This window comes from Anabrus simplex, chromosome X (assembly GCF_040414725.1).
Source record: "Anabrus simplex isolate iqAnaSimp1 chromosome X, ASM4041472v1, whole genome shotgun sequence".
Lineage (NCBI taxonomy): Eukaryota > Metazoa > Arthropoda > Insecta > Orthoptera > Tettigoniidae > Anabrus > Anabrus simplex.
In genome coordinates, this window is record NC_090279.1 from 161677681 (window position 1) to 161701335 (window position 23655).

General features: G+C 38.8%; 2 protein-coding genes across 2 annotated transcripts in view; one reads left to right on the forward strand and one right to left on the reverse strand.

Annotated features, from left to right (window-relative positions):
• The window catches only part of sti (sticky), a 252717-nt gene extending 235000 nt beyond the window's left edge, over positions 1–17717 (reverse strand). The window contains exons 1-3 of the mRNA XM_068230935.1: positions 17328–17717; positions 12683–12939; positions 3401–3760 (exon numbers count right to left, since the gene is read on the reverse strand). Of these exons, the coding sequence (XP_068087036.1) occupies positions 3401–3760; positions 12683–12939; positions 17328–17535 (825 nt within the window). The 5' untranslated portion in view covers positions 17536–17717. The remainder of the gene's footprint in view (positions 1–3400; positions 3761–12682; positions 12940–17327) is intronic.
• Positions 17718–20196: 2479 nt separating this feature from the next.
• LOC136886467 (obg-like ATPase 1) lies at positions 20197–22900 on the forward strand. The gene has a single exon (XM_067159258.2). It carries the CDS (start codon positions 20911–20913, stop codon positions 22102–22104), a length of 1194 nt encoding a protein of 397 aa, XP_067015359.2. The 5' UTR covers positions 20197–20910; the 3' UTR covers positions 22105–22900.
• Positions 22901–23655: the final 755 nt, after the last annotated feature.

A 23655-nucleotide genomic window follows, 5' to 3' on the forward strand; every position in this document is an offset into this window, starting at 1 on the left:
TCTACACTTTAAACTAAATAATACATCAAAAAGGTTGTGGCTGATGGCGAACTATTTTGTCGTTTCAACAGCAGCTATTGTTTTTGAGTTGGTCTGGGAGTTGGTATCGTTTTCTGTGTAAACACTGATATAATTTAAATCATTGATAAAGTCCGAATAACATATCTACACTTTAAACTAAATAACACATCAAAAAGGTTGTGGTTGATGGCGAACTATTTTGTCATTTCTACAGCAGTTGATCTGGGAGTTGGTACCCTTTTCTGTGTAGACGAGCAACTTGATTGATATTCATGTTTGTTCAGTAGTAGTGTGGGTCAAGACTTATGTAGCTTAAAGGGGAACATTCATACTTTGAATAGGTTTTCCTTATTATCAATGCAGTGATCTATTGTTTAATTTATTTGGAGGTGAATGTCCCTATGTTGTTCGTGCACTTGGTAAGGATCCGTTTTTTTAAGTACTGTTTTGAAATAAATGAAAAACAGAGATTTTTTAACAATTTTATTTTTATACGAAAGCCTGTACATTACTCTACTTTTCAACAAAATTCCTACCAATATTGAGGCACGTATCATATCGTACAACGAGCTCTTGCATACCATCCTCATAGAAGTTGGCCTGATTTGTCAGCCACTGCAACACGGCCATCTTGACACCATCATCGTCGTCGTAAATCGTCCGTTTTCTCTCACTGCTCCGTCAACTGCCTGCACCAAATCTTCACTAATGAATGAAGGTCGCCCACTCCGTTCTTCATCATGCACATCTTTGCGGCCACCTTTAAATGCTCAAACCCATTTCCTAACCATTCCATTGCTCATAATGTTTGATCCGTAAACTGCACAGATCTCACGATGAATATCGATAGCTTTCAAACCTTTTTCACTCAGAAGACGAATAACAGACCGGACTTCAGATCGGCGCGGCGGGACTCTCGATCAGCGAGGCCATTTCAAATGCTTGCCAACAAACGTACACATCTCAACCTTGCCAATGGATGCAGGTACACAGCGCGCATGCACGGAATGCCGACCGCAGCGCTGCATTGGCGGAATATCAAAACGGTACTTACTTAAAAAACATGCCTCATAAATGAACACACTAAAATAATTTTAAAAGTTTGAAATACTGCATACATATTACACTATTGTCTTCCTTGTTCTGCTTTTTAATGCACAGTTCTTGCATAGTATGTCTTATGCTAACTGTATTTCAGTTTATAAAATATGTAATATGATACCATTTAAAATTTATTGAATTAAATTCTCTCCTTGGGAGTGTCCTGTTGAATTTTTGATGGGTCAGTTGTTATTATCCTAGCAAGGGGAAACTCCCCTCAATATTACCGTTTTTACTTGTGTATTTGACCCCCTCTACCCTCCTGACTTTTCAAGATAAAGAAAATTAAAAAATAAATCTTGCATACAAGACCCCCCCCCCCCACAACGTAATTTGTCAGAGAAGAACAACGATTTCACTTCAAAGCGGGTACAAGTCTTAACACAGCTCTGATGACGTCGCACAAATTTGTGAATAGTTTCGTCCGTACGACCCACAGAATGAAAACACGCGTGAAGTCATGCTGTACATCTTTGTTTCGTAGTTAGGAAATGTCCGCCTCCGTAGCATAGGCCTGCTGCAGCTCTGATGATGTCGCACAAATAGGGAATAGTTTTGTGTCCGACCCGCGCATTGCACACATGCATCAGTCGTGTTATATGTCTGTGTTTTGTAATTAATGCGTAATGATTAGCACAATTAGCTGCCGTTCTCGGGAGTCTTGAGTTTGATTCCCAGAACCGTACTGCCAGAGATTTACGAATGGCAGGAAGGTTGATATGCTGTAAAAATGGTACATGCAACTGCCCTCCACTGGGGGTAGTCTAAAAAGAGCTGCAGCATTCTGGGATGAGGAAATGAGTTTACATTAGTTGAGAAATATTCACGGTTGTTGCTATTAATATAGCAGGTGAGATCATTAACAAAGTGATCGTTTAATATCTCGTAACTTGGGCAAATATAGGTATTTTTTGGAAAGAAGTAAGTTTCAAACATGGACTCTATGGTCAGGAACGAAACTGTTTTTAAAAGGTTCAAAAAGACGGGACCTCAAATGCTCTCGATCGCAGTGCATGGCTGACGCGGCTGACGAGATGGCAGTGAAGATGACGTCACTTGGAATGACGACACACGGATAGCAGGGAAATTGGTGGCGCAAGACGGTAATTGAAATGAAAGCAGTGGTCAGGTTTACTCAGGTTTACTGTGTGGTAGGCCTACTGCTCAAATGACTGTATCCATACGGCATAATATGATAATACGATACCCTTATCCCTTTTCTCTACAGGGTTGAGTATGATGTGAGACGAATCTTCGTAGCGAGTTTTTACGACCTTATGCCCTTCCTGACATCAGCCTCATCAGAGGAATTAACGAGATGTAACAAATGACGTGATATGAGTAACTAAAACCGACTATATTTACTTTATATGTAGGCCTAAAAGTCGTGTTCACCAGTTATTGTCTTTTTACATTCAGAAATGCTGCCTTCCAATGAAAATAGCCAGTATAACGCAAATAGATTCATAAGTTTGTCAAAGAATAGTGTAGAATGTTTACATGTACAATTTATAACTCTTTATAGCCTAGAAGTCATGTGTTCACTGCACAAAATGTGAGGTTATCGCATATTGGACCCCCCTTTACTTTTTTGGCTGTAAATGTAGGGAAAAAAGGGGTCTAATACACTAGTAAATACAGTATTTGACAGTTGTATGGATGTATAGTTTGCCGGATGAACTTGAACAATTTGTTTCAAAATATTTCTTGAGGAGTTTCCCTGCTGGTTTTAGAGCGGTGGTGCTATTCGACAGGAGCACCGGGTTTCACCCTCTCCCTTACTACTGCTATATATCACGTGATTCATTCTGTCTCATTAACTCCTCTGATGAGGATGGTGTCAGGGGGAGCATCCAGTCCTAAAAACTCGCTACGAAGATCTACATATCTAAATTATAAATACAGAGAAAAAGGACAAGGGTTGGGCATACATACTTATAATTGCCAATTCTATTCTAGTATTATAATTTCATAGGTTTTGTATTGTAATGCCATGTGGAATCCTTAAATCTAAATTGCATTGTTCATAGTGATAAGTGTACTTTAAGTTTCATATTCAGTCTGTATTTTTATAACTTTATTACATAGACTATTGTGTCAAGTATAGTTTTACCATAGAAATTTGTTATGGTTTTATTATTTAACCTGTATTCTGGCCAATGTAATTGGGAAAAAAGCCTGTTATATAAATAAATAAACAAAACTTTAATTAGGTGTTTAAAACTAATTAATTCACATAAAAAATAAATTCAAAAGAAAAAGTTCTGTCTTAACTTACACCATATGACTGATGCTTGTTCTTCCCTCTGGGCTGGTCGACAGCCTGTAGAACTTCAGGTGCTATATATTCCGGAGTCCCTACCGGCAGCTGGCTGGTGACCACACCAGCCGGAGACAACCTTGCAGCAGAGCCAAAATCGGCCAGCTTGAGGTGGCCACAGCGATCCACCAGGACATTGTCTGGTTTGATGTCTCGATGTACATATCCCATAGAGTGCAAGCTTCGGACTGCTAGGGCCAGCTCTGCCAAGTAGAAGCGAGCCATATCCTCAGACAGGACCCCCTCAAATCTCTCCAGAAGAGCCAGTAGATCTCCACCAGGGTGGAACTCCATAACCAGATACAGATGATGCATATCCTGAATAGTAACCAATCTTCCTCGGTAAAGGTACACTTGTAAATTAATTATAAGAAGATATGAAAGAATCAATGTTGAAGTTGGCAAGAAAAGACTTGGGCAAAATTTCATTTTAAAAAACATATTACATGCAAACCGAGGAGTCTCAGAAAGGTTTGGTGAATCACAAGGTGTGTAATCTACAGGCCTGTTGCTCATACACAGAGGCTTGGGCCAGCTTCCACATATTGTATGCTGTATTTGAAGTTGTCAGTACTATAGTAAAATAATTCTCAGTTTTGAGTGCATACATATATGAAAGACAAGAAATTATGGAGGATACGAACACATGCATACAATGAAATGCCAGAATAGGCTGACCAGAAAACGAGAAAAGAACAAATATCAAAAAGGACACACTCCACATCTTCAAACATTGTCATCTTAATAGATGGGCTACCTCCCCAATATTTCCAGTTCAGTCAGATATATTTCTTCTCAGTTCCCAAACCTCCTCATTTTTGCTTCCCATCCTCATCGCAAAGTCAAGCGACCACAACCATCATCATCATCATCAACATGAATTCCTTCCAGCGAGCCGGGTAAGATGTTTTAGAACAATGTGCCTCCATTTATTACGGTCTTGGTATGCTGCTTCTCTCTCTAGCGCATCCCATGTTTCTCCTCTCTTCTCTAGGTCAAGTGTCTACAACCAACGAATATGATTATACTCGTTTATTGTGTTTTCCCATGTGATCCATCACTCACTGACATTTACTTTCTGTGCAGTTCCTTGTAATAACATACAAAACGTTTCAGTAAGTCCTGAGCGATAACTGCAATCACTAATAATCTTTAATTTATGGAATATCAAAATGCTGATGAAATGGGAGACCCAATTTTGAGGTCAGAGTTTGACAGAGCTGTGAGTGACCTAAATAGGAACAAGGCACCTGGAATTGATGATATTCCCTCTGAATTACTGACTGCCTTAGGAGAAACCAGCATGGTAAGGTTATTTCATTTAGTGTGCAAGATGTATGAGACAGGAGAAGTCCCATCCGATTTTCGGCAGAATGTTGTTATACCTATTCCCAAGAAAGCCGGTGCTGACAGGTGTGAAAACTACCGCACTATTAGTTTAGTATCTCATGCCTGCAAAATTTTAACACGTATTATTTACAGAAGAATGGAAAAACAAGTTGAAGCTGAGTTGGGGGAAGATCAATTTGGCTTCAGAAGAAATGTAGGAACACGTGAAGCAATCCTGACTTTACGTCTGATCTTAGAGGATCGAATCAAGAAGGACAAGCCCACGTACATGGCATTCGTAGATCTAGAAAAGGCATTCGATAATGTTGATTGGACCAGGCTATTTATGATTCTGAAGATGATAGGGATCAGATACCGAGAACGAAGAATTATCTACAACCTGTATAAAAATCAGTCTGCAGTGATAAGAATCGAGGGCTTTGAAAAAGAAGCAACAATCCAGAAAGGAGTGAGGCAAGGCTGCAGTTTGTCCCCTCTCCTTTTCAATGTTTACATAGAACAGGCAGTAAAGGAAATCAAAGAGAAATTTGGAAATGGAATCACAGTCCAAGGAGAGGAAATCAAAACCTTGAGATTTGCCGATGATATTGTTATTTTATCTCAGACTGCAGAAGATCTCGAGAAGTTGCTGAATGGTATGGATGAAGTCTTAGGTAAGGAGTACAAGATGAAAATAAATAAGTCCAAAACAAAAGTAATGGAGTGCAGTCGAACGAAGGCAGGTGATATAGGAAATATTAGATTAGGAAACGAAGTCTTAAAGGAAGTAGATGAATATTGTTACTTGGGTAGTAAAATAACCAACGATGGCAGAAGTAAGGAGGACATAAAATGCAGACTAGCACAAGCAAGGAAGAGCTTTCTTAAGAAAAGAAATTTGCTCACTTCAAACATTGATATCGGAATTAGAAAGATGTTTTTGAAGACTTTTGTGCGGAGCGTGGCATTGTATGGAAGTGAAACATGGACGATAACTAGCTCAGAAAGAAAGAGAATAGAAGCTTTTGAAATGTGGTGTTATAGAAGAATGCTGAAGGTGAGATGGATAGATCGAATCACGAATGAAGAGATACTGAATCGAATTGGTGAGAGGAGATCGATTTGGCTAAATTTGACGAGAAGAAGAGATAGAATGATAGGACACATCTTAAGACACCCAGGACTTGTTCAGTTGGTTTTTGAAGGAAGTGTAGGTGGCAAGAACGGTAGGGGTAGACCAAGGTATGAATATGACAGACAGATTAGAGCAGATGTAGGATGCAATAGTTACGTAGAAATGAAAAGGTTAGCACAGGATAGGGTGGCATGGAGAGCTGCATCAAACCAGTCTATGGACTGATGACTCAAACAACAACAACAACAACAACAAAAAGCTTAAATTTGGTGAGTCACAGCAGCAATTATGGGTCAAACATGCATCTATGGAAGCTGATATACCAAATTATTACAGAAAAATGACAGACATTATCTACTAAGAACTTTCAGACGTCTGATCAACACAGAGTGAAGCAAGTAATGAACTTCATAATTATTCCATATTGACTAACAAATTATTATACAAAATGTTCTTATAGAAAATATAATTACTTTCACATCTCAAATTTCAATTTTATGACCTAAAACTGTCAATCTTCGTCATGATTAAAAACTAAAACAGTACATGTTTTGGTTCTTTTCAAACTTCTTCAGCTTGTAAACATTAAAAATTATATAGAATATACAACACAATATACATTCAATCATCAAATCGTACAATTCATCAAACAGAATGTTCTTATGATAACATCTTGATACACATAAAAGACTGACGTAGTATACATTCATGCCATTAAAAATTCAATCAATCAATCAATCAATCAATCAATCAATCAATACTGATCTGCATTTAGGGCAGCCGCCCAGGTGGCAGATTCCCTATCTGTTGCTTTCCTAGCCTTTTCCTAAATGATTTCAAAGAAATTGGAAATGTATTGAACATCTCCCTTGGTAAGTTATTCCAATCCCTAACTCCCCTTCCTATAAATGAATATTTGCCCCAGTTTGTCCTCTTGAATTCCAACTTTATCTTCATATTGTGATCTTTCCTACTTTTATAAACGCCATTCAAACTTATTCGTCTACTAATGTCATTCCACGCCATCTCTCCGCTGACAGCTCGGAACATACCACTTACATGTAATAAATATCATTTTTGGTCCGTATTGATGATATTAGATTGAAATAATAACATTAAGTTATTTATTAGACCACCTAATCAATACAAAATCGTCTTGGATGATTTACATAAATTTGTTAGCTAATAGTGGGACATGTTTCGCCTTCCCTGAAGGCATCATCAGCCATAGTCTTAACCTTAAATTAAAAATAAGCGTCTAAATAACATGTAGTGATGAAATGAATTTTAAAATCTTGAAGAGATTTGAAGTAAAATAACATTAAAAATAACAATGATGGTTTGAAAATACAATGTGATGAGATACAATAGTGGAAGTATTAGCAAAATTAACATTAGAAGGCTGCTAAAATAAGTACAATGGATAAAACAGATTGTTATACAACCAGTAGGTAAGATTGCATAAAAGTAAAGTTGATAGTCATGGCGGTTATAATTAGACGATGGCGAAAAATCTTATATAATCAAAGTAAAGAGAGAATAAAAGTCAAAGTTAGTCGAGAGATCCGAAGTTCATCATGATCTTGAAGATAAAAGACGAAAGTCAGATGCATATGGTGAAGTTGTAGAACACGTTGAGGATATGAAGTTGGTGAATAGAAGTTGAAGAACAGTTTCAAATAGGATCACTATGGACCATCTCAAAATTTGAAGTGATGTTCAAATGTTGTAAATTGTGAGTTTGTAGATATTCTAGTTGAAAAAGCATATACAAGTGGAATCTGTAAATGGAAGCAAGAAACGTAGAGTTAATTGTGTGAAAAGATATTTGAAAAATATTGAAGTAGAATCGTATGCACTTACCATTTGACGGTGACAAAGATAGCTTGTAATATTATGAGTTAGAAGTATTTGCAACAGTAGACTTCTTGCTACGTGTGTTATAACTGAAGTTTTGTGCTGGAGGGGGATCTGTTTGCGTTGACGTAACTATTGGAGGGGGGCTGCTATTGGTGGGAGGGAAGGAAGAGAGTGTATTACTGCGCGTATTGTAACGGTGTAAGGCTATTGGAGGGAGCGATGTTCCGGTGGGTGTGGCTATGGGTTCATTGGTTGTATTTGAATTAGAGGTACTAGCGGCGGGGGGAAGGGAGGGGGGTATATTAGCTGTAGGGGAGGTGGGAACTCTAATTGATGTGAGGTTGAAGATTTTTAAGAATTTGTTGGTGATGGAAGTTGATTCTCGTAATAAAATAAGAATCTGTTCATACAAGGGGCTTTTTTATCAATAGTGTCATTTAGATTTTTATCTTTATTAAAATGTTGGTCGAGGAAAATAAATAAGTTTTCATATTCAGTCATGAGTTTGCTTTTATCGACTCTTTTTAGGATATGGAGGTCTTGTTCTATTGTGGTGAATTTATGCCCGGTGTCCCTCATATGGTTGGCCATTGCGGAGAATTTGTTGTGTCTTTGGGCATTGTAATGCTCGGCGTATCTGGTAGAGAAGCTGCGGCCAGTTTGGCCAACATAAGAAAAATTACATGTAGAGCATTTCAATCTGTATATTCCTGATCCAGAGTAACTATTGTCTGTGATGTTGATAGAGTTGTGATTGAAGAATAAATTACGATTAGTGTTTTTTGTTGTGTAGGCTATTTTTATTTCGTGCTTCATTAATGAATTGGTTATCGGGTAAATGCTATGGTTAGTGAAATTGAATTTAGCGTATTTAGGTTTGACGGGTTTTAATGGAGTTAAATTGGTAGCTAGTTTCAGTGTGGTTTTATTGATGATTTTATCAATCATATTCGTGTTAAATCCATTGAATTTAGCTATTTCCTTGATGAATAGTAATTCTTTCTTTAAATTAGTAGAGGACATAGGGATCTTTAATGCTCTATATATTAAACTGTGATAAGTGGCTTTTTTATGTCAGTTGGGATGTAAAGAATCATTTTTTATGGTTGTTGGAGAAAAGGTGGGTTTTCTGTATATTTGGAAGTCGAATTTGTTCAATGCTCGTGTGATTTTGATATCTAAGAAGTTCAAAGAGTTATTAAACTCATCTTCTTTAGTGAATTTAATATTATTATCTCAGTTGTTGAGGAATGATAGTATGTTATTGCTGTTGTTGATTTGTTTATCAATGATAGCTATGGTATCATCAACATAGCGATGCCAAAGACAGAGTCCGTTGATGTTATTAATAATCTTACTATGTTCGAGATTATCTAAGTATATATCGGCTAGTATTCCAGATAACGGGTCTCCCATCGCTAGACCTTCTTGTTTGTAAATTTTCTTATGCTCTACATGTAATTTTTCTTATGTTGGCCAAACTGGCCGCAGCTTCTCTACCAGATACGCTGAGCATTACAATGCCCAAAGACACAACAAATTCTCCGCAATGGCCAACCATATGAGGGACACCGGGCATAAATTCACCACAATAGAACAAGACCTCCATATCCTAAAAAGAGTCGATAAAAGCAAACTCATGACAGAATATGAAAACTTATTTATTTTCCTCGACCAACATTTTAATAAAGATAAAAATCTAAATGACACTATTGATAAAAAAAGCCCCTTGTATGAACAGATTCTTATTTTATTACGAGAATCAACTTCCCTCACCAACAAATTCTTAAAAATCTTCAACCTCACATCAATTAGAGTTCCCACCTCCCCTACAGCTAATATACCCCCCTCCCTTCCCCCCGCCGCTAGTACCTCTAATTCAAATACAACCAATGAACCCATAGCCACACCCACCGGAACATCGCTCCCTCCAATAGCCTTACACCGTTACAATACGCGCAGTAATACACTCTCTTCCTTCCCTCCCACCAATAGCAGCCCCCCTCCAATAGTTACGTCAACGCAAACAGATCCCCCTCCAGCACAAAACTTCAGTTATAACACACGTAGCAAGAAGTCTACTGTTGCAAATACTTCTAACTCATAATATTACAAGCTATCTTTGTCACCGTCAAATGGTAAGTGCATACGATTCTACTTCAATATTTTTCAAATATCTTTTCACACAATTAACTCTACGTTTCTTGCTTCCATTTACAGATTCCACTTGTATATGCTTTTTCAACTAGAATATCTACAAACTCACAATTTACAACATTTGAACATCACTTCAAATTTTGAGATGGTCCATAGTGATCCTATTTGAAACTGTTCTTCAACTTCTATTCACCAACTTCATATCCTCAACGTGTTCTACAACTTTACCATATGCATCTGACTTTCGTCTTTTATCTTCAAGATCATGATGAACTTCGGATCTCTCGACTAACTTTGACTTTTATTCTCTCTTTACTTTGTTTATATAAGATTTTTCGCCATCGTCTAATTATAACCGCCATGACTATCAACTTTACTTTTATGCAATCTTACCTACTGGTTGTATAACAATCTGTTTTATCCATTGTACTTACTTTAGCAGCCTTCTAATGTTAATTTTGCTAATACTTCCACTATTGTATCTCATCACATTGTATTTTCAAACCATCATTGTTATTTTTAATGTTATTTTACTTCAAATCTCTTCAAGATTTTAAAATTCATTTCATCACTACATGTTATTTAGACGCTTATTTTTAATTTAAGGTTAAGACTATGGCTGATGATGCCTTCAGGGAAGGCGAAACATGTCCCACTATTAGCTAACAAATTTATGTAAATCATCCAAGACGATTTTGTATTGATTAGGTGGTCTAATAAATAACTTAATGTTATTATTTCAACATACCACTTAGTCGAGCAGCTCTTCTTCTTTCTCTCAATTCTTCCCAACCCAAACATTGCAACATTTTTGTAACGCTACTCTTTTGTCGGAAATCACCCAGAACAAATCGAGCTGCTTTTCTTTGGATTTTTTCCAGTTCTTGAATCAGGTAATCCTGGTGAGGGTCCCATACACTAGAACCATACTCTAGTTGGGGTCTTACCAGAGACTTATATGCACTCTCCTTTACATCCTTACTACAACCCCTAAACACCCTCATAACCATGTGTAGAGATCTGTACCCTTTATTTACAGTCTCATTTATGTGATTACCCCAATGAAGATCTTTCCTTATATTAACACCTAGATACTTACAATGATCCCCAAAAGGAACTTTCACCCCATCAACGCAGTAATTTGTATTTGAAATCTTAATGATGGGTTGAAAGGATTTTCCGGAAATGACTAGAATGTGGCAGACGTTATAGATGAAGAGTGGATGTTGTTTTAATGCCAGACATTATGCTGAAATAAAATACTGTATATAAAAGACAGCTGTGTTATGAGCTTGTCAGTACGGAACAAGATTTATATTGTTATTAAGAGTTCCTTGTTGGTAATGTTAACATGTGAGGGCATGAAACACGCAACAGCTGTGTCAATGTAGGAAGCATTCAACCTTGTTCAGTTCTATGTCAGCTATGCACAACAATCTCCACACGAGATATCCTTTTCTAAAGAATGGGGCAGATAAATGTACAGTCTACATCAGTTTTTGCGCAATTCCGTTTTGACAAAGTCATATGTAACATTTTAATTTTTAATTTTTAAATGAGACAACAAAAAATTTCTCTGATATGAAGATAATATGAACAGTTTTATAACACTTAAGCAATATTTAACTCAGGAATGAATATTCTGGTGCTGTTTTGGAATAACATTATATCTGTAACTTCTTTTAAACCTCATGATTCACCATTACAATAAAATTTTGCTCAATGATCACTTGTATGTACCTATTTAGTTTCAAGAGGACGATTTCAGGTTTTGAAGTATAATACTGCATTTGTCTCGTTCATTTGGTCCATTACTGACTTATCATATGACTTTTATTGCCACGAGTATCCAAGGACATGTTGAAGGTCTTTCTATTTTTCGTCCATGGATGACCTGCATGTATGGATGTGGGATGATTATGATGAGTTAGGGAGAGGGTGAAACCCGGCGGTCGAACCTCCATCAAGAGCGTCATATACCCTCCATGTGAACACTTTGAAGATGTTTGGAATTGAATCGAATCCAGGCTTTTGGCATGCAATCTAGTGATCAGAAATTGTACGGCATCACCTACCCTACCCTGCCGGCCAACATTCTGATGGTGAACTTTTTTCGACCAATGGGACTCGAACTGACTAATCACTGTCAGACCATATAGACACCTGAACAAACATGGCCACAAGATGGGCTTTCGCTCCATTCATTTTATTCAATGTTGACAGCTAAAGATAGCTAAAGAAAAATAGGACTGAAATATGTTCTACAAAATGTAGCCTATGTAAAATGTACTGAGTAAATGGAAATGACCAATACAATTTCTTATTAAAGAAATATTTATTTTAACAACCCCAGATGAATGTGATCCTCATTTTTTTTTAATTCCCCATGCACTGATCAGGTTTCAAATGGAGGGAATATAGCACATGTCAAAGATGTTAAATTACAGAACAAAAACATAATACATACGGTAGTCAATCACATGTCAGCATAGATAGGGGAAGCGACAGAGAGGAAAGACAAGAACACACAACAGGCCAAAACTGTTGTCTAAATAGATGGGTTCTCCCTACAATTCCAGTTATTCTCAGTCTTTAAGGAATTTGTTTCTGTTTCCAAGCTTTATCAGAAAGGTGGGCTGCAACATTAAGAGCCATTCTGAGAGTGATCATGTGTAGAAGAAGGGAAAGGTGGAGAGGGTCAGCTAAAAGTTTGAAGAATGTAAGAGTTAACAATGAAGCATTTCTGCAATAAAATTTACCTGGAATGAATACTGTAACATTGTGAGCCAAGGAGAATTGGCATGAGCCATAATATCTCTCTCTTCCTGGTAGAATGCTGCAGCCTGCTGGTTCAGTGTGTCAGCTTTACGAAGGGTTTTCATGGCATACACATCTCCAGTCTGCTTCTCTCGTACCACTTGCACTTCACCAAAATGTCCACGGCCTATTACTTTCTTCACCTCGAAGTCAGCGATGTTGACGCGCAATCGGCGCAGTTCTGATACGATACCTCGAACTGCACAAAAATATTTTTAAAACTTTACAATCCAGTAATGAAACAGTGGCTAAATTTGATTACACACATGCTGACCACTAAAGCCATGATCAAATATTTGGACATGCAACTACCATTCTACTAAGTAATGGAACACTGGTAAGACTGAAGCTTCATGACAATCCTTTTTTCAATTTGTTTCTAAATTTACCATGGCTAATAAGTAAGTAATTTAACTGAACTCGTGTCCTCATCCCGAGGTGGTGCAGCTCTTTTCAGGCACACCCCCTTTGGAGGTGAGCTGCTTCAACCACATACCAGCCCTACTGCCATTCTTAAATTTCTGGCAGTACCGGGAATTGAACCCGGGCCCCCGAGGACGGGAGCTAATAACACTAATCGTTATGCTACAGAGGCGGACGGCTAATAAGTTAAAACAGTTAACAAATATAAGTTAGTAGATTCTCAAATGTTATGGGTGTGAAAAAATTTACGAAGATAACAGAAAACGACAGATATTATTAATATTATTTGCTTAATAATAATAATGAAAATGAAAATCCACAACCTGTTTCCAGTCGTTCAACCGGGTTAGGAATGGAATGAATCAAGCTCCCATCTAGAGGCGACGATAGGAATTGTACCAGCTACCGAAGCCTGTCGCACTATTCTGGGGCAATGATTAATGAATGGCAGATGAAATGAAATGATATTGGAGAGTGTTGCTGGAATGAAATATGACGGGGAAAACCAGAGTACCCGGAGAAAAACCTGTCCCGCCTCCGCTTTGTCCAGCACAAACCTCACATGGAGTGACCGGGAACCCAGCGGTGAGAGGCCGGCGCACTGCCGCCTGAGCCACAGAGGCTGAGCTATTTATTTAATAAAAATAATAATTTTATTATGGAAATATGCAGGTGACAAGGCGACTGACAGACTGAGATGATATGTGAGATTTGGGGAAAAGAGAAGCTTCTAAAATGCTGGACTTCATCCCTGATACACTCTCTTCGCACAAAAAAAGTGATATCAAAGTCAATGAAAATAAGTTTGATCCAACCCATATCAGAAGTTAAAGTGTACTCGTCAGTGTTCTATATGTCAGGTAATAGTTTTAAAAAACCCAGTATTTTCACATCTCTACTCCTTCCTTGTACCTTAATGAACATATCTAATAGCATTTGACAGCGCCTACAAGTGAACTGGCGATTGTCGGCTTGTATACCGTAACCACAACCTGCAAGACCACATCAAACATCTGTACTCCAACGTCCCTCTTCAATGATGTCACAGCCATCCGTCAACACTTCACATCACAGCCTGTAAGATCACATCGACCATCTGTACTCTTACACCCCTCTTTGATAATACATCTCTGTCATGGTCATCTATCAATACTTCACATCACAGCACAGCGGTAGCGTGGCTGCTAGGTAACATAACGCCACACATTTTGTAATCACTAATTTCATCACGCATATTTTCAGATGGCCCCCAGCCATAAGACATATTTATGTCAAAAATCATCCATTCACATCTAAGTGTAAATTGTTTTTATTGTTGTTTTTTTGTTTGTTTTTTTTTTACGTTGCATCGACGCAGATAGGTCTTATGGCGACGATGGGATAGGGAAGGCCTTGGAATGGGAAGGAAGCGGCCATGGCCTTGATTGATTGATTAATTAAGTAACAGCCCCAGCATTTGCCTGGTGTGAAAATGGGAAACCACGGAAAACCATCTTCAGGGCTGCCGACAGCGGGATTCGAACCCACTATCTCCCGGATGGAAGCTCACAGCCGCGCGACTCTAATATGTTTTCAAAACACATTCATGATGATGATGATGATGCTTGTTGTTTTAAGGGGCCTAACATCGAAGGTCATCGGCCCCTAATGGTACGAAATGAAATAACCAAAATTTTAAAGGCATCCACTGACCAAAATAAAAATAAAAAACGTCATGAAGAATGAATGGATGGATGGACAGGAACCCAACAAAACAAAAAAACTAACAAAAACCAGTGGATCAGACTCAAAACAGATCGAAAATAACATTATTACCGACCAAGGAACCACTTATAAAGCAAAATGATGCTTGGCGTCTAAAGGGGTGCAAAATCCACGTCTAAGGCCCCACAGAATGGTACATGTCGCGAGTAAAATAGAACCATGGTACGTGTCATGTTGGGGTATTAATCAGAAGTAGCGAAGACTCACGGTGTTCCACAAAAGATGGTACTACTCACAAGTATTGCAATACGTACAAGTAACGCAGACCTATGGTGTAACTCACACAATGGCGCAACTCATAGCCAACGCAAACCAAGAAGGTTCCCCACCTAGGTGTACTAAACACGGGCGCCGGTATTCCCGTGGTGTTCCTCACATAGTGGGTACTAATCACAGGCAACGCAGACCCACGGTGCTGCTCATATAGTGGTACAACTCACAGGCTACCCCCAGACCCGCGGTGTTGCTCACATGGGTACGACGCACGGGTACTGGAATCCACCAGGCCAGGCTTTTACTCCTACTAATCACAAACCTATTTCGTACCGAATTTAGTGGTACTACTCGCAAGTACAGGCAACCTATGGTGTTCCCCGCGTGATGGTACAATTCAAAATTAGTTTCATGGTTCTAATTCAGTCAGCCCTTGGTCGCCCCTTTTAGTCGCCTCTTACAACAAGCAGGGGATACCGCGGGTGTATTCTACATGTGCGTCCCCCACCCGCAGGGGGTAGTGTGTTTGGTCCGCGAGAGGTATTTTATTTCCCTCAAGTCCGCCGGCAAGCCGGTTAGGACCCCCCTATCCGCCACCTGGGACGCGCCACGTGGGAGTATCACCTCTCCCCCTGCTACGAAAACACACATTCAAAAATATTGGTAAAAATGTAGCCCGGCTGTCATGTTATTTGTAACGTTATATTAAATGGGAAATAATGAAAACTTACTTGGAGAGCATCTCAGAGGAGAGATGTGATCATTGCGAAGTCCAGGAACCCACCATCCCGCCCAAAGAAGTATATTTACTTTTATAACCTAATGAAGACTGTTACACGCCATTTTCATTTCTGAAGTAGCTATTTGCATCCCTATTGGCTAATGTGAAGTGCAACGTGATGCCGTTGCAGTCAATTATGTTAATCATAATCCGTTACCAACCCCAGCACAATAAAATGTCTTGTCTAGATCCTATTCTTAACCGTCCACACGGCAAGAACTTTCTTGAGGTTTAGGGTTAGCACCGACGAATAGGAGTGCTATGTCTGTGAATTCTTATTATCTTTGTGAATATGACTAGCGCGGGCAGTTAAAACAGCAAAATAGCATGATCCCTGGACCAATATATATATATTACTTTTGAGGTCCAGGGCTAGCACCGATGAATAGGAGTGCTATGTCTGTGAATTCTTATTATCTTTGTCAATATGACTAGTTCCTAAGTACAGAGGTTGTCAGCACTGAGCACTATTTGACAACATCCTTCCCTAGAAGGCCACGAGCGTGTTAACAGACGACAATCGTTATGCGGGTGTGAATGTCAAATGACAATCGTTGCGCGGGTGTGAAAATCTTGACAGCCGGGCTAAAGTATTAATAAAAGGGGTTTACACGTAATGAAAATATGAAAGTAGAAAAGTTCAATTAATCTAAACTGTTTGTAATTTAATATATATTTCTTTCCAGATAAAAGCATGCGCATTATGATACAAGGAAGAACCATCAGACGGTAAATATGGAAGGAGTCTGACACTGAAAAATGAAGGTATCGGCTATAGAAATAAAAGGCGGTGAAAGGCATGAAAATGAAAGACTTCCTAGGCTTCAGAAACCTAATACCAACGGGGTCAGAAAAAATAAGAGTTGACAAAAGGAGGTCAGGTAGGATAGATGAAAATTATGAGCCTGACGCAAGACGAAGCAATGCCAGAACTCAGCTAAAGGGCCCATGGTCACCAATTCACGTTCCCAAGTTAAGAGCCACCGTCAATCCACACAGCGGAAAGGTTGTGAACTGAATCCAGGAATACGCCCTATATTACAAAATGCAAGTCCCATAAGATAGTATGATTCCACACTTGAACTTCAAATCATCAGGATCAAAGAGTAGTTCAAGGAGAGGCAAAATTATAAGATGAACAAAATAAGCCTGGCAGAAATGAGGAAAAATAATACTACACTCACTAGCCCTACACAAGTTTACTAGGCCTATCGTTATCAGCAGTTTTTTGCTTCTAGGGCAGAAGTTGAAATTCAAAATATCACACAATTGATTAGTTTAGCCATCATCAATTGAGTTCATGCCTGGAAAGAAATTTAATGCCAAAACAGCATTGGTGGCGTTTCTGTACCTGGCGGGCATACACAGGAAAGAGAAAAACAATATAAAAATGATGTGCTGCTTACATTTATCAACGAAGGATCCAATGTTACGATCTTTTTTCAGAGTATCATTATTGCACTCATCGTACAGAACTACAAGTGCATCTAGTAGACCCTCTCTTCCGAGGTGATGTTTGCTGTTGATACAGTTTAAGAACGTTCCTGGCCGCCCTAAGAAAAGATTATTCATTCTTGCTATCCGGACACTAATAGGTTCTTTTGATGGCTCCATTTCCGTAAATGTATCAATTCTTCGACTGGAATCACACAACACACTTCAAAAGAACAAGATGTTTTAAAATTCAGAAAATTGAAAGTTCAGAAGAATATGTAGCTTTGCTTTAAATACATCGTACATAGCAAATATCACATCACCATGAAACTGATATTAAACAAGAGCTTAACAAACTTGTCAAAAACTTCATATTTGTACTTTCGGTTAAAACTTCAATTCACACATTTCGGATTTCACGCACATTCCCTGATTGGTTCAAACGTGTAAACCCGCATTCATATGTTAGTATATTTTCGACCAATGAGACGAATGCTTCGTGAATTTGTTCTCGTCAAGACTACTAGATGGCAGTACAATCAATCAGTACGGATGGCTGCAGCGGGTAGTTTAAAAATATCACTGAATTTTGGGTTTGTACTAAAGATTACCACAGCATCGTAAATGTTATAGAAAGTATATTGTTATATTTCCTTGCGAAAATTCAACTACTGTGAAGACCATTCACAATCTCTGTGTAATAATAATAATAATAATAATAATAATAATAATAATAATAATAATAATAATAATAATAATAATAATAATAATAATAATAATAATAATAATATAATACCCCCATGGCGCAACAGCCCCGAAGGGCCATGGCCTACCAGCCCGAAGGCCTGCAGATTACGAGGTGTGTGGTAAGCACGACGGATCCTCTCGGCCGTTATTTTCGGCTTTCTAGACCGGGGCCTCCATCTCACCATCAGATAGCTCCTTCAATTGCAGTCACGTAGGCTGAGTGGACACCGCGGGGCCGGCAATAATAATAATAATAATAATAATAATAATAATAATAATAATAATAATAATAATAATAATAACATAAGAAGGGCCAAGTTCTGCTATGAAAGAAATAGGCCTATGCTTCCTTCACGAGTCCCAATGGTGGCAGGTGGCACCAAAGATCAAGGAGCACCACTGACACTGACACTGTTCAACTCGATTCTGGAATGGTCTCCCTTCTGAAATTAAACACCTACCCGCTCCAACCCTCAGCAGATATTAACGGGCCATTCGATATTATGTACAAATAAGTTGACTGACCATTCATTATTCATTTATTTCATCCGTTTACCCTACAGGGTTGGTTTTTCCCTCGGACTCAGCGAGGCCCACCTCTACCGTCTCAAGGACAGTGTCCTGGAACGTGAGACATTTGGTCGGGAGTACAATTGAGAAGGAAGACCAGTACCTCGCCCAGGCGGCCTCACCTTCTATGCTGAACAGGGGCCTTGTTGGGGATAATAATAATAATAATAATCGTATGGCCTCAGCTACCGTGTGCAGACATTTCAATTTGACGCCATCTGGCTGTCTGCTCGTCAATTTCGACGTTCCGTTTTACTCCAGGCCCCCACTAGATGGCAGACCGAGTAAACCGAAACTCTCTTGGGCGTCTATGGCTGAGATTTAATTAATTTTGTCGGGTAAACACCAAATGTGTCACCAGAGATCTTTTACATGCCGACATCGTACGACATGGAGTGTCGAATGGACTTTTTTCCGCCCTTCAAAAATCCGACTACCTCTGCCGGGTTTGAACCCGCTATCTTGGGATCCGGAGGCCGACACTCTACCGCTGGGGATGAGAAGATTCGAAGGGACATGCAAGGAAGGAAACGGTCGAGGATGGCTGGGGTGGGAAACGAACCCTTTTCAACTTAGTTGACCTTCTGAGACTGAGTGGACCCTGTCCCTAGTCCTCGCACCACTTTTCAAATTTCGTGGCAGAGCCGGAAATCGAGCCTTCAGGGGTGGCAGCTAATCACTCAGAGGCGGACTTGACTGATTATACTCCTTAAAACATTTTCCCCGCAAATAATAGATAATATGTGTCTTTGGGGGCATTTCTTTTTACTTTTGTGTACTTCAGCTGTGTTTCGTTTTCAACTACTGTCTAAAAATTGTAATAATAATGTAGACCCTATGAGCAACATTTTCACACCGTTCATAACAGTACTGGCTGCATAAGGTCACTTTCATCCTCTCAAAGCCAAGGATGAGACAGACAAGTGAATGAAAGTAACAAATTTGTTCTAACCCACACCAAAAAACATAGTGCAGTGTATTAAATATAAACACTAGGTCTCGCTAGCAAAATGTTATATGTTAATGTTGTAGAAAGGATCATTTAAGCCCTGATTGTAGCCTTCTCTAGCTCTAACATAGATACCGGTAACACTTCCTGATTAGATAAATTCAAACCGGGTGAGTTGGCCGTGCGGTTAGGGGCGCGCAGCTGTGAGCTTGCACCCGGGAGATAGTAGGTTCGAATCCCACTGTCGGCAGCCCTGAAGATGGTTTTCCGTGGTTTCCCATTTTCACACTAGATAAATGCTGGGGATGTACCTCAATTAAGGCCACGGCCGCTTCCTTCCCATTCCTAGACCTTTCCTATCCCATCGTCGCCATAAGACCTACATCTGTGTCGATGCGACGTAAAGCAAATGATGTGTTTACCTACTAGGGATATTATTTTATTAAAAATGGGAAATTTTGTTGTTGGCAATTCTAGTTAGCCTTCTAACCAAAGAGGATAGACTCTTGCCCCCATTCTCTTTGCTTGTCCCTGATCAGTCATTTTACCTTGTTGGAATTGTGTACGAGTATAGAACTGACATAATCAAGTATCGTGTCTGGGTGAAATAACGAGCCCAAATCCACTTCAAGAACAAGAACAACAAGTCATTTTACCTTCTGAATAAGTTATGAAATGAACGACTATTCTCTTTGCGTACCGTATATATGTGCTATTCGCAAATGGCTTTCCTTGTACAACACACTTAAGTTGAAGATTCTTTGCGTGTAGAATTTGTATGAGAATAAGAATAATGTTTTTTAAAGTGAGGTTGAGGGTAACGAGTGTTCGAACAGTTCTGTATTATTGAAGACAATGTGGTTAGCTGATGTCCCATGAACAGCATTGTTATTAAAAAAGAAAGTTCTTTCGGGCCTGTGAGGCTTTTATTTCACAGCAGCTGATTTACAGTTTTATTTTGATGAATGTCATTCGACATTTTTCATGTCTTGAAAATAATAGGTGTTCTGTATACACCCACCGGACCGGTACGCATAAAAGTTTATTGAACAACAACCTTGGGTAAAATTGTGACGATTATAGCCAAATGAGGTGTTCATGAATAAGTTCGTTTACGCGTAAAAAGTGCGGTGCTGTGCAGTTATGTGCTTCTACGCACAATTTTCGTAATTGTGAAAATTAAGTGTTCTTCGAAATTAAGCTCCCGTTTTTGAGTAGTAGGCTACTAACTTGAATGAAGAAGACAGAGGGAAATTTTACATTGTATTGCATGATAAAATAACATTATAATGGCCCCTAAGAAAGTGGAAGAACCAGAGAAGAAACCTTTGATTGGACGTGTAGGAACTAATCTGAAAGTGGGAATTGTGGGCATTCCTAATGTTGGTAAATCTACTTTCTTCAATGTGTTAACTAAGAGCCAGGCAGCAGCAGAGAACTTCCCCTTTTGTACAATTGATCCCAATGAAAGCCGTGTACCTGTGCCAGATGAACGATTTGACTACTTGTGCTCTTACTTCAAGCCAGTAAGTAAAGTACCAGCCTTCCTAAATGTGGTGGATATAGCAGGACTTGTGAAGGGAGCATCTGAAGGTCAAGGGCTGGGAAATGCTTTCTTATCACACATCAAAGCCTGTGATGCTCTCTTCCATTTATGTCGAGCATTCGAAAATGAGGATGTGACTCATGTGGAAGGGGAAGTGAACCCCATCCGTGACCTGGAGATTATCACTGAAGAACTTCGGCTAAAAGATCAAGAGTATCTGCTGACGCACATGGAGAAAATGGAACGAACTGTGTTGCGTGGAAGTGATAAAAAATGTAAGCCTGAATATGATGTTCTGTGTAAGGTCAAAGGGATCCTTGTTGATGAAATGAAGCAATTAAGATTTGGGGACTGGAACGCAAATGATATTGAAATCTTGAACAAACATTTATTCATAACATCAAAACCTGTAATTTATTTGGTGAACCTCTCTGAGAAGGATTATATAAAGAAGAAGAACAAATGGCTGGTGAAGATAAAAGAATGGGTTGACAAGAATGATCCTGGTTCCATAATTATACCTTTCTCAGGAGTGTTCGAAAACAGACTAGCTGATATGGATGAAGAAGAGCGGGCCAAATACTTGGAGGAAGTTAAAGCAAATAGTGCATTAGACAAAATTATTGTACAGGGCTACAAGGCTCTTCAGTTGCAGTATTTTTTCACTGCAGGCCCTGATGAAGTTAAGGCTTGGACTATTCCAAAAGGTACAAAAGCTCCACAAGCTGCAGGTAAGATTCACACAGATTTTGAAAAAGGATTCATCATGGCTGAGGTGATGAAATTCGATGACTTTAAAGAAGAAGGTTCGGAAAGTGGAGTAAAAGCTGCAGGAAAATACCGTCAGCAAGGACGTAACTATGTTGTAGAAGATGGAGACATTATATTTTTCAAGTTTAATGCTGGAGCAGGTTTAAAAGAGGCCAAGAAGAAATAAGACATCATCTTTCTTAGCAACTCATTCGTGAAATACAGTATGTGCCACTCTGCTACAGTGTTCTCTAAATTGTAGGACTAAGCAGCAAAATAATCTTGCACCTTTGCTTTAATATTTGAAATTTTAAAAGTGAGCTGACTGACTAAAATTTTAGGCTGTATTGTGGTTATACCTAGCAGATTGCTGTCAACTCGATATGTTTCTTTGCTATATGCTCTCTCTCATTCTTACGAAATTTGTTTAATCAGTTGCTCAGAATACCCTCTTTCTTTTGGCTCTCTGATGTATAGGAATTTTGTCTAGGGAATATACTTTTGAAAACCCTCAGTAATCTATAGGCCTACTACAGTAGCATGAACAAATGAATGTAGATTCATTTTTGTAAATCAAAAATTATATTGGCATTTAAGTTTTCTGAAACTGTCCAGTTTCCTCTGATATTCATTTTTAACTATAAAACTGTCAAAGTTATACTTCTATTCATAATACAGTATTATGAACATAGTCTAAATATGTGATTTTTTATAATAATGTTATTTGTTTTACGTCCTACTAACTAAAATTTTATGGTTTTTGGAGACGGTGAGGTGCTAGAATTTTGTTTTGCAGTAGTTCTTTTACATGCCAGTAAATCTACCGACACAAGGCTGACTTCGGACTGAGCCAGGATCAAACCTGCCAAGTTGGGCTCAAGAGGCCAGCATTCTACAGTACAGTTTCCTTCAGAGTCTTCACTTCTTTGCAACTGTCCATTGCACAATTTTCCTGTGAAGAATTTGAGCCCATGGATTTTTTTTTTAAACTGACCAAATTCCCTGCCGATGATAAGAAAGAAATTTGAACTTTTCAGGATAGATAATAGATTCCTGATGGCCATGTTCATTGAAGCATTAAGTCTGTATGGTCTAACAGCTGTTTCGAGTCCCCTTGATTTAAAAAATTCACTATCAGAATGTTGACCGGCAGGGTAGGAGAGGTGGTGGTATACAATTTCTAATCACTAGATTGCGTGCCGAAAGCTTGGATTCAATTCCAAACCTCTCTGCGGTGTTCATATGGAGTGAGGATATATGATGCAATTGATGGCGATTTGTCTGTTGGATGGGGATGTAAAGCCTTGAGCAAATTTTAAAATAGAAAATATTTAATCTTGTTATATTATGTAGGCCTGTGTCCAACCCTTGTCCTGTTTCTGAATGGGTTGATGTGATATATGATAGTAGGACAGGAGAGGGTGAAACCTGTTTCTGGCACATAGCCCGCTCTTGTGGAATAGTACCAAGAGGTGTGCTCAAGGCTTAACGTTCTCACATATTAAATGTTAACTGGTGACACCATCGACATGTTAAATGTTGAGTACTATTTCATTTAACATTGTGTCCACACTTAATAAACATGTTAAACTTGACTTCTTTTGTCTACATACAGGTAGTTCATTATATCAGTTTGTGGTAATACATTTAGATGGTGTCTAGTATTTTCAAACAAGGCAATGGACTCAGATGAAGAGGATTACTGGGCGAGTTGGCCGTGCGGTTAGGGGCACGCGGC